At 28.2% G+C, this 12,161-nt stretch overlaps 1 protein-coding gene across 2 annotated transcripts in view; it reads right to left on the bottom strand.

Annotated features, from left to right (window-relative positions):
- LOC117170910 (U-scoloptoxin(01)-Cw1a) overlaps nucleotides 1–7,412 on the bottom strand; it is a 30,908-nt gene extending 23,496 nt beyond the window's left edge. The window contains exons 1-2 of one of the 2 annotated variants that reach the window (XM_033357960.1): nucleotides 7,273–7,412; nucleotides 1,140–1,211 (exon numbers count right to left, since the gene is read on the bottom strand). In XM_033357960.1, the coding sequence (XP_033213851.1) occupies nucleotides 1,140–1,211 (72 nt within the window). In that variant the 5' untranslated portion in view covers nucleotides 7,273–7,412. The remainder of the gene's footprint in view (nucleotides 1–1,139; nucleotides 1,212–7,272) is intronic. The other variant, XM_033357967.1, reaches the window with a different exon arrangement.
- Nucleotides 7,413–12,161: the final 4,749 nt, after the last annotated feature.

Here is a 12,161-nt window from a genome sequence, read left to right on the forward strand (position 1 = left end):
TTTATTTATAAAAAAAGTTCTTAGGTTTAAAAAAACATTCAGTGAACTGAAAAAGTGAGGTCGGTAATATAGGTATTTAGCTGTGTCACATGCCCTTAAATACATTTCAATTTTGCAAAAAATAAATAATACAACTAAAAGCCTCTAACTATAACCTTATAAATTCAAAATTTTCTGACCACGTACGCGTCATATTTTAGGCTGACGGAACGCACCAAACAAAGAGTGTGTATTAAATTTTGCCAAACACTTGATTATTTATGTTTAGAAATCGTCCTTATGATTCCGATAGTGTATGGTAACGAGTCTTTAAGTGATACTTAAATTAAAGAGTATTACCAAAAAGTTATAAAGTAAATAAGTGTGCCAGTAAGTAGGAAACGGTCTGATATGTGAAAAATTGGCGACTGGGTCTTTCATTAGGAGAACGCATCTGTCCATTCACGCAGCTCATTCAGACATTTCTGGTGTCCTCGTAAATAATAATTATTTCCTATATTTGCATAAAAATTGGGGTTAAATAATTAGATCAGAGAGGATCGTGCGACTTTGAACAAAATTTTATTATCTTTAACGCAACTATTTCCTGACACGCGAGAAAGTTAATTAATTAATTAGTTAATGCTGCCACCTAAGCAATCATGTGGGAGATGCAGCTCACTTGTCACTTGTCATTGTTGCGTGATAATCCGTGAGAAATTATTCTGAACGCATGTGAAAATAATAATAATATTCAGTTTCGCAAAGTTACATAATTTCGTGAGTCAACAATTGAATCAAAAGTTATCAAATAGCAAGCGTGCCGGGAAGACACGTAAGGTGTTACAGTTTCCTTGCATAATTTTTATTTCAACTTACTTTATACTAGAATAAATAAGAATAGGTACATTGAGAATTTCATTCAATCCTGAAATGAATAACTTTAATTTAAAAAAAGTATTTATTACAATATTAATATGCAAATTTTGGTCTTATGGAATTTAAATCTCTCTTTAATGTTTCTTATTACTATTGAGTTACATTTTCAAGAAAAAATTATAGATCAATATTTCGAATTGATTATATAAAGTTGGATTTATATTAAGGAAAAGATTTTATACTGAAGAGTCAAAATTAACTTGTTGTTGTAAAATTCTTACCGCCATTGCTTGATAGATCAACACTAATCCGAATAGTAGAAGAGCGCTGATGATCTGATACTGTGAAACCATCTGAAATCGATGACAATGATAGAATTTAAATTTTATATTAATAATTCACGAAATATGTCAAAAGAAAAAAGTAGAATACAAAATAATGAAGAAATAAAAAATGGAAGTGATATGAGAACTGCGAAAGAGAAAGAATTTTGGAAGAGAGGAAATAAGAAAGTAAAGGAGTGTGAGAAGATAACTAAATAAATAATTTATTTAAAGGGGGAAACGATATAGAAGAATAAATAAAAAAAGAGAAAAAGAAAGGTGAATTAGGGAAGAGCAGATAAAAAAAAGTCAACTTTTAATTGCAGAAACGAAAAAGACACTTTTCTTACTTTTAATATTTTCCTCATTTTTATTTTCCTTTGTGTCTGTTTCGATTCATTTTGCTTTAATACCGTTTTTTAATTCTTTTCATATTTTCTTAACGTTTTTATTCTTTCCCTTTCCTTATTTTTTCTCCAAGTTATTATTTTTCTTCTCTATGCTTTCACACATTTTTTATCAAACTATACTATTTGTTCTTTCTTGTTCTAATTTTTTTTTAATAATTGAAAGATTATATAAAATAATGAATAATGCAGAGAATAAAAGGAAGAGAATAGACTGTGAAAATTTAGAAGTATTAGAAAAGAAGTAATTAGCTTAACGTAGACGAAGAGAAAGAACGAATAAGAAAAGAGTGAAAATGAAAATGGAAAAAGGAAGTAAATAGGAAAATTAATCAAATCAGAGGAATAATTTTAGGAAAAATAAAATAAAATTTCTGAAAAAAGAAAGAGAATGAAAGAAGAACAAGAATAAAGAAAGAAAGGGGGGAGGTGTGAATGAGGACGATGTACAGAAAAAAGTCGGCAGCTGAAAGAATATAAGAAAATTATGAAATAATAGAAAAATAATAAAATCTAAATTAAAATAGTGCAGGAAAAATAAAAAAATAAAAAATAAAGATAAACTGGAAAAACTGAAGGAAAAGTTTGAGCAATTAGCAGGAATACAAAAGTAAGTATAAAAGAAGGAATGAGAAAGAAAAAAAGAAAATATAATAAAAGGAAAAAAGTGTAGAAGGGAAACACACGAAAGCAGAAAAACTGTTTCTTATATAAACTAAAGGAAAGGGAAAAGTTACTTTTCCCTTTTCTTGTCTTACAGTATTTTCCACTTTTAGCTTCTCATGATTCCTTTCTTTCTTACTATTTATCCTTTTCTAATTCTTTTCTACTTGCTTCTAACTCTCTTTCTCCTTAATTTTCATCATTCCTAAATAATGAAACAAAGATCCTAAAATTCATGATGACGAAAAAAACAATAAATACGTATATAATTTTCAAAATCGAATTTGAAAAATATAATAGATATGGAAAAGCAAAATCATAACTAGAAGGAAAACAGAAGGGTAATAATTAGGAAAATATAAAAAAATAAGAAAATGCCTTAAACTAGTAAAAGTATGTACTTGCAAAAAGCATCAAATTTTTATTTTTATAAAAGTAGATGAATGTTTCGAAAATATAAAGAAAGTATAATAATAAAATCCAATAAAATAAAGGATGGTGAAATAATTAAAAGAAAGAAAAGCAAAAAAGGGATTAACTTAAAAAAATGCTACAGAAAATAAAAGTGAAAAAAAAATCAAACAGAAACGAAAAACGAAATCGTGGTTGAGTTTAATAAAATTATTGAGTTAGTTTCGCAAAAAATTATATATCTGACAGTTAAAAAATAAGAATCAAATTGATTTGAATTAATAATTAAGCATCAAAATAATATTACTGGTGGTGTAAGTTCAAATAAGAAATGTCATTTTTAATAATAAAATTCTAAAACATAGAAAAACAATTCACTTTAACAATATTTATTAAGATTAAACTTTGTCTTACCATCTCTTTTTACCAATCTTAAACGATGGCTAAATTAAATTTTTTTAGAATTTATCAAAGGAAAAACTTTTTAAACAAACGGCTATATTTGATTGAAAACTGTAAAATTGTAGGAATTTTTTTCTTCGAAAAATTAAAAAAATTAATATGAAGCGATAATAAGAAAAAAATTAAATACAAAAGCTATTGTTAAAACCATTATTTTCCGTAAGTTTTAGACATTTTTTACGAAAAACATCTTTTCTTTCTTAAGATAACACTGATAATATTTTCATTTTTCAAATTATAGAAAATTTCTTATTCCAGATAAGTGATTATCGACAGAACGACCTTAAAAAAATGAAATCCCCTTCATTTCATATTTTCTTAACTTTTTCCTTCCTTCTCTTTCCTTTCTTTTTTCTTCAACTTATTAGCTTTCTTTCCTCTGATTTTATATAGTTTTCACTTTAATATATTATTTCTTCTTTCCTGTTTTTATTTTTAAGTAATTTAAAGATAATCTGAAAGGATGGAGAAGGCAGATAATAAAAGGAGGATAATGGAAAGCGAACCCTAGTAAAAATGCTTCGACTTGAGTTCGATTTGAATTGCCCCCAATCAAGACATGCTGAAATCGAAAAGTTCGACTTGAGCATGCTCAGTATTGAGACGGAGCCAGACTTCAATTTATGCCTCGGAGACAAGTTTCTATGTCTTGAAGGCATAAATTTATCTCTTGAGTCAAACTTTTATGATTCCAACACGAGCGGTTCATAACTTCGAGTGTATACCTGTCCTAACAAAAAGGGCCATTCTGACTGTCATAAAAGCTAATCTTTCTTAATGATTAAACAATCTTGTATATTTTTATAAAATATATATATTTAATTAACTCATTTACGGATTTTCATTTGTATTATACTTCTTTGACGATGATACCGAAAACGTTGTTTGTTTTTACGTATTTCTAACGGCTTAGAAGATTTTTCTAGAAATTTACCATTTTCATTTGTTTGAAAAAATATTTAAGGGTTATACTCATTCAGACCCATAGATTCTGAATTTTTTAATTGAAAATAACTAATTTAATAATTATAAATTTTTCATTCATCAATTTTAATCTCATTTATGAGCCGAAAAAAGTTCGAACATATCAGCCAAGACAAGGCTTGTCTTGAGACAAGTAAACGTCGTCTTAGCCAAGACAAGGCTCGACTTGAGACAAGTAAACGCCGTTTTACTTGCCGTAGCCATAAAGGTAAGACGAAAGCCTATGTCTCGACTCAGTTTTGAGACGCTGCCAGACATCGATGTCTTGGAGACGAACTCAAGATATAACCAAGTCGAACTTAAGTAAAAGCATTTTTACTCGCGAAGGTTTTGAAGTATTAGAAAAGAAGTAATTAAACTTAACGTAGAAGAATAGAAAGAAAGAATAGGAAATAAATAGTAAATATGAAATTGAAAAAGGCAAGTCAATAGGAAAATGAAGCCAATCTGAAGAATAATTTTAGGAAAAAATAATATAAAATTCCAGAAAAAAGTAAAAGAATTAAATCAGAACACGAATGAAGTAGGAAAGGAAGAATGGGTGGAAAACTCGATGTAAAGATAAAAAGCGGCAGTTGAAAGAATATAAGAAAATTATGAAATAATAGAAAAACATTAAAGGAAAGATAAACTGGAAAGACCGAAGAAAAATATTAGCAATTAGAAGTTATACAAAAGTAAGTATAAAAAAAGGAATGAGAAAGAAAAAAAAATTTGTGTTCTTTTCACTTTTTTTGTCTTACAGTATTTTTCCACGTTTATATTTTCGTTCTTTTTTACTGGATCTCTTTTAACACTTAAAAATCTTTTTTTAAATTCCTTTTCACCTTCTTTGAACTTCCATTGTCCTTATTTTTACCTTTCTTTCTGTTTTTCTTGTCTTTATCTCTCATTATTTGTGTACATTTTCCCCCTTAATACATAATTTTAATGTCCTTTATATTTATCTAAATAATGCAACAAAGATATTCGAATTAAGGAAGATGATGAAAAAAGAAAAAAAATATATATACAATTTAAAAAAAAAAGTAAATAGTAGAAAATTTTTCTTCTAATGAAAATAAATGTTTGTGGGAAAAATAGAGAGAAAATAATAAAAACAATGAAATAAGGGAGTGTGAAAAAGTTGAAAAATAGAAAAGTAAAAAAATGGATTAAATTGAAAAAATGCGGTGGAAGATGAAAGTGGAAAAAATAATAAAATAGAAACGAAAAAATGAAATCGTGGTTTAATTTAATAACATTATTAAAGAAAACAGTTTTTTAAACAAATATCTGTTTTATCGAAAACGGTATAATTGTAGGAAATTTTTTCTTCCAAAAATAAGAGAAATTGATATGAGATACTAAGAAAAAATCTAAATACAGACGCTATTGTTCCAACAAATTATTTTGTTAGTTTTAAAGTTTTTTTTTTACGAAAAATGTCTTTTTTTATAAGACGTGATTGATAATATTTCAATTCTTAAAATCATTGATAATTTCTTTTTTCAGACAAGTGATTTTTATCAGAGGTATCTTAGAATAATGAAAACCTAGACTTTTAATATTTTCTTAACTTTTTTCTTCCTTCTCTTTCCATTCTTTTTTTCTCAAATTAAAGTAATAGAAAAGAAATAATTAAATTAAACGTAGAAGATGAGAAATAATGAATAAGAGAGGAGTGAAAAAAATGGGAAAAAAGGCAGTAAATAGGAAAATTAATCAAATCGGAGGAACAATTTTAGGAAAAAAGTAAATAAAATTCCTTGAAAAAGGAAAAGAATGAAAGGAGGACAAGAATAAAGAAAGAAAGAAAAAAGGGTTGGAAAAGGCCGTTACAAAGAAAAAAATCGGCAGCCGAAAGAGTATAAGAAAATTATGAAATAATATAAAAACAGTGAAGGAAATACAAAAAGGAAAGTTAAACTGGAAAAATTGGCGAAATAATTACCAATTAGCAGGAATACAAGAGTAAGTATAAAAAAAGGAATGAGAATGAAAAATAAACAATAAAAGTGGAATAAAAGGAAAAAGAGAAGGAAAGGAAAACACAGAAAAGCAAAAAAATTGTTTCCTCCCCTTTTCTTTTCTTGAAGTATTTTTCCACTTCTTTTATTTTGTATGTTTTCCTTTTGTTCTTTTTTATTGTATCTCTTTCAACACTTTTAAGACTTTTTTTTTAAATTTCTTTCCCCTTGACTTTTACTTTCTTTATCCTATTTTTTTTATCTTTTTCCATTTTTGTCTCGTTTTTAAAATATTTTTTTCCCTCAATATATAAATTTATTTTCCTTTAATTTTTTCTAAATAATGCAACAAAGACTCTAGAATTCAGGAAGATGATAAATACAAACACACGTGTAGTAAGGAAGAAAAAGGCCGAAAGTAGTAATATTATGTACTTGACAAAAAGCACTATATTTTTATTTTAATAAAAATAAATAAATGTTACAAAAATGGAAAAAAGTAATAAACCCAATAAAATGAAGGATTGTGAAAAAATTGAAAGAATAGCAGAAAAAAGGATTTAATTGAAAAATTGCTACTGAAAATGAGAGTGGAAAAACTAATAAAACAGAAACAAAAAAAGGAAATCGTGGTTTAATGTAATAAAATTATTAAGATAGTTCTGAAAAAATCAGGCATCTGTCAAAGATAGTTCTTCTATGATTTAAAAAATGAAAATGGTATTAATGATGGTATCGTGTTAAATAAGGAATTTTATCTTTAATAATCACATTTTAAAACATAGCAACAAAAACTAACTCTAACAGTATTTTTTTAATTAAATTTTGTCTGACTTTCCTTCTTACTAATTTTTGAACAATGGTTGAATTTTAAAGATGTATAATATTTAATGAAGGAAACTTTTTTTAAAACCAATAACTATGTTGTATTGGAAAGAGTAGAATTGCTGGCAAAATTTCCCCCGAAAAAAATGGATATGAAGCGACAGTAGGAACAAATTAAAATGCAGAAGCTATTATTAAAAATTATTTTTCGTATGTTTTAAACTTTCTTTAAGAAAAATGTATTTTTTCATACGAAATAACTGATAATATTTCAATTTTAAAAATCATAGAAAATGTCTTTTCCCAGCCACCTGATTTTTGATAGAACTGCCTTAAAATGATGAAGTCGCCTATACTATCAATCACTTGCACCACTGTTTCGGCACGCACCTTAATGAAAATTCAATCACCTTAAACCGTAATTACTCCACGTGACGTTCATTTATCCACCATTAAAGTGAGTAAAAAAGAATTCGATACTTTTCCGAATTGAATATTCTCTTCGCGAATAAAGTGACCGAACGAGGAAGATTCGCGGGTGCGAAGTGTTTCGAAGATGATACCGAGGTGGTGGTATATATGCAGTGATGAAGATGAGGATCGAGAGAAGGGGCTCTTGAGAGCCCCCCTTTCTAGGGGCTCCCACACAATGCCTGGCGGCTGCTCTCTTAGGTCTTAGGTACTCGTGAGGAGCGAATCGGTTGTGCAATCGGTGTTCTTACCGTGAAAACACTTATTCCATCTTTCCCGGCTACTAGAGGGTGAATATATCCTTGTTGCGATGTGTTACGTACGAATTAATAATGGATGACCCACTATGCAAATACAATTGAGAAGCACATGTGGATTGGGTCTGATCAATAGGAAGGAAAAAATGGTCCGACCTGGTCATATTTTAGGAATGGTTCGATGATTTTGAGACAGAAGAATTAGCTATGATGTTAACAATGAGATAAAATTCTTGTTACGTCAGGAAACTTTTTTAAAGTTTAAGAACCAAATTTATTTGGCCTGTTTCATGGCGACATTTATTACCCGAGTTTTCGCTTATCCGAGGTATCTCCTCTCCACATTACCTCGGATAATCGAGGTTCTGCTATATAATAATCCGAGTTCAGATTAATTCGGATTCATTCGGAGGGATGTTTTTTCTAATTTGTTCGAATTGAACTTGATTAAATCAGTTTAACTTTTAACTGACTTGGATCGAACAAACTGTCCTATCGTTACTGCTAGTAGAATTAGGCAGGGTGTCCAAAAACTTCAGTTAAAAATCTTCTCAGTTTTCGTTGACTAATTCTTTATTTTTCATTATCATTAATATCCAAGTAATTTAAAGGAATCTGTATATTTCTGAAAACAGATTTTTCTCTTGATCTCTCTAATAGCTTAATTGGAAAAGCACCCGACCAGCATTTGAAAGTTCTGTGGTTCCAATCCCAGCGGAGCGACTTAAGTAAATGTTTTGTCAGACAAATTTAATTTTAAGAATTAATATTCAAATACCAGAATTTTAATCTTGTCTTACTCTTAATGTATAATCTTTTCTAAACGGAATAAAACAGTTATTTTAGATACAAATTTAGTTTTTTTAAATTTAATAATTTATTTTGAAAAAAATATATCTTTTCTATTATAAAAGATGGCCTGTTAACAAAATACTTGAATTTTCAACCTAAAAAGATAAATTCCCTAAAAAAGTGTCATAATTTATGTTAAAAAAAAATGATGACATTTATACTACAAAAATATTTTTAACCAAAAATACGAGTTTTCAACAAAAAAAGATTTTCACTCAAAAAAGAAAAGAAAGTTTCTCTCAATTGTTGAACCCTTAAGTCAACAGACGAATTTTCTTTATAAAATTTGAATTTCCGAATATAGAATATGACTTTTCAGCAAAACATTCATTCCCCACTAAACTGATGCATTTTTACCCAACAAAATTGAAATTTAAAACTAAGAAAATGATTTTTTACAAAAAAATGAAAATCTTAAACTAAAAAAGATCAATCTTACTGAAAATGCAAAAGTTACATATATAATTAAAAATTTAATTTTAATCCCAAAAAGGCTATTCTACTAGACATAAACAGTTACATTTTCAAACAAAGACACAAGCCTTTCAACAAAAAAATAAGTTTTTAACAATGTAGTTTAACTTTCATCCAAGTAGTTGAATTTTCAATTAAAAAAGATTAATTTTCGACAAAATAGTTCAACTTTCAACCAAAGCAATTAATTTTTACCTGAAAATACAAATCTTCAAAAAAAAAAATTTCTTAAGAAAGTGATTCAACTAAATCATTCAAACAAAATAGTTGTATGCTCAAGCAAAGAAAAGTAATAAATTAAAGAAATATTTCAATTGACTTTAGATAATAAAAATATTGATTTTTGAATAAAAAAATAAGTTTATACGACAAAAATGGAATTTTCAATCTAAAAAGACGCATCTTTCAACTAAAGGGGATGAATTTTTGACAAAAAGGTTAAATTCTCTAACAAACAGTTGAATTTTTATCTAACAACGATGAAATATGTACTGAAACAATTGAATTTTTATTCAGAAAAAATAAATGAAAATAAAAGAAGTAATTGAATTTTCACCCGAAGAAGATCCCAGTTGACTTTTCAAGATAAAAACTTAAATTTTTTAAGCCAAAAAAATGTTTCTGAAAAAATGAAATTAAAATTAAAAAAAAAAAAGAATGTCAACCAAAAAGATAAATTTTGAACGAAGTAGTTGAATTTTTTAATGAATAGCTGCATTTTTATCGAAAAAAGATGAAAATTGTACTAAAACAAATTAATTTATAATAAAAAATGGCCAATTTTTATTTACAGTTGAATTTTCATCCAGAAAAGATTTCAGTTCTCTTTTCAACGCCAAAATATTAAATTTAAAAAACGAAAAGTATATTTTTTTATAAGTTAGTTGATTTTTTAACCAAGCAGTTGTATTTTTATCCGAGAAAGATGCAATTTCTTCTAAAACAGATCAATTAAAAAAACACCCTTCAAAATAATAGGTAAATTTTCTTCCGAAAAAGAATCCAGTTTACCTTCTAAAACGAAAATAAGAATTGTAGACAATAAGTTACTTTTTTGTTAAATAGTCGAGTTTTTGATAAAAAAGTATGACTTTTTAACAAGATTCTTAAATTTTCAAAGAAACATGAATTTTTAAATAAAAAAAACAAATTTTCAGAAAAAAATTGTTTTTACACCAAAAAATAATAAAGTTGACTTATCAGTAAAAATATTAATTTTAAATAAAAGGTTAATATTCTACGAAAAGAGTTAAATTTTCAATCGAAAAAGACGGATTTTTAATAAAAACTATTGAGCTATTACGTGCCAATTCCATAATTTTTTACTTTCTCTCGCACCAACTTCCCATATAAATGTTCCCAAGTTGCTTCCGCTCAACCAGGAATTCAACAATACCTTTTTTTAAAACTTTTTTGACAATGCATCGCTCTTTTAGCGGTTAATCTTAACTATCTATTCTTCCCTGAAAATAAAAAAATACATCTTTTTTAAATTTTTAACCCCTCACGCCCCTCCATTTAACATGGCTCTATGTGAAAAGTGGACAGAATTTATCCTAAGAGCGGAAGATCATTTATGTTTATTAATCGGTCGTAACTCAACTCCACTATATTGTTCCATACTTCCCATACCTTTTCCTCTATTCCTCTTTTCCTATTCATTCTTATATCTTCTCCCAGTTTTCCTCTACTTGCCTTTTCCAATACCTCTTTTTCGATCTCTTATAACCAATACCTTTCTTTTTTCCAGTTTTTCGCTCTTTTTATGTAACCTGTCCGGAATTCCACTTTCTTTTTGCCAAAAAAATACCTTTCTTTCCTCTTCCCACATTCTCAAACCTCTATTCCTTTTTCTCGCAATTCCTTGTCTTATTCCTATAAAGTATTTTAATGCATTGTTCATTCCTTTCGCATTCTTCTTCTATCTTACAGGCATTACTTTGCCAGGTGTTACATATTCAAATTTTTCTAGAAATCTGTATTATCATTAAGGAATAACAGAAATTCTTAACGTTTTTTCAGGCTAGATGGAGTTGTACACCTAGCAAAATAATGCTTGTATTTCGAAAAAATGATTTTTCTTTCGATTTCTCTAGTAGCTTAAGGGAAAAGCACCCGACCGACAATCAGAAGTTCTGTGGTTCGATTCCCAGTGGAGTAAAGATCTTTTTTACGAAAAAAATTATTTAAAAAAATTTAATTAATAGCTTGAGCTATTCTGAAAAGACGTTCAGAATTTCTGTTATTCTCTGACGATAAAAAGATTCCTTGAAAAATTTGAATATGTAACACCTGGCAAAATAATACATGTATTTCTGAAAAAGGATTATTTTTTCGATCTCTCTAGTAGCTTAGGGAAAAGCATCCGACCTGCAATCAAAAGTTCTGCGGTTCGATTCCCAGCGGAACAAAGGAGAAGATCATTTTTCAGAAAAAATTTAACTAAAAAAAATTACTACATATACACTGTCTGTAGTTTCACTAACTCTTTACCTATAAAACACCTCGCTTGTCTCTTCCCAAATTGTAGTATCTCTATTCAATTTAGTTTTAATACTTCATCTCTTTACCTTTAAAGCTTTTTTCCCATTTCTCCTATCTCCTCCCCATATCGTAATTTCTGTATGCTTTTTTCCCTTCTCTTTTATCTTGTATCCAATTTTTGCTCCAACTACTTCTTACTTTCCTTCTTGCAATGGCATTCTATAAAATATATAGAAATTTAAGCCTTGTGTTGCCACCCAAAAAACTCACAGCGTCTGCCACCCGGGTACCTGGTACCCCGGCAACGAAATTGTTGTTAAAAGTCCATTGTAACTCGAATTAACTATGTGCATTCAATCAATATTTAATTATTCATATTCTAGGAAACTATTCCTACTTGCATATAATAATTTAATAAAGTTCACTGACCTTGGTAGTACTGAAACATGTATAAAACGTGCGCAGCTATATCGCAAATTTCTTGTTTCCGAGGAGGCTTGGTATTACGTCCAAGAATTCAAGAAATTTCGGGGCCCGGTCGATACTACATATAGGTGCACGTTGTATGAACTCTGCATATTACGCGTAAACGTCGAATCTACACATTTAAGGGCATGTGATACTTACAGTTTCCCCGGATTTTTTTCCACAAAAATGAAAATTTTTAAAAACTGAATTCGGTGATGCTATAAAATATCATAACGGACGTCCCCGGACTCTTTTTTGAGGGATAATAACAAA

Source organism: Belonocnema kinseyi, chromosome 1, assembly GCF_010883055.1.
Source record: "Belonocnema kinseyi isolate 2016_QV_RU_SX_M_011 chromosome 1, B_treatae_v1, whole genome shotgun sequence".
Classification (NCBI taxonomy): domain Eukaryota; kingdom Metazoa; phylum Arthropoda; class Insecta; order Hymenoptera; family Cynipidae; genus Belonocnema; species Belonocnema kinseyi.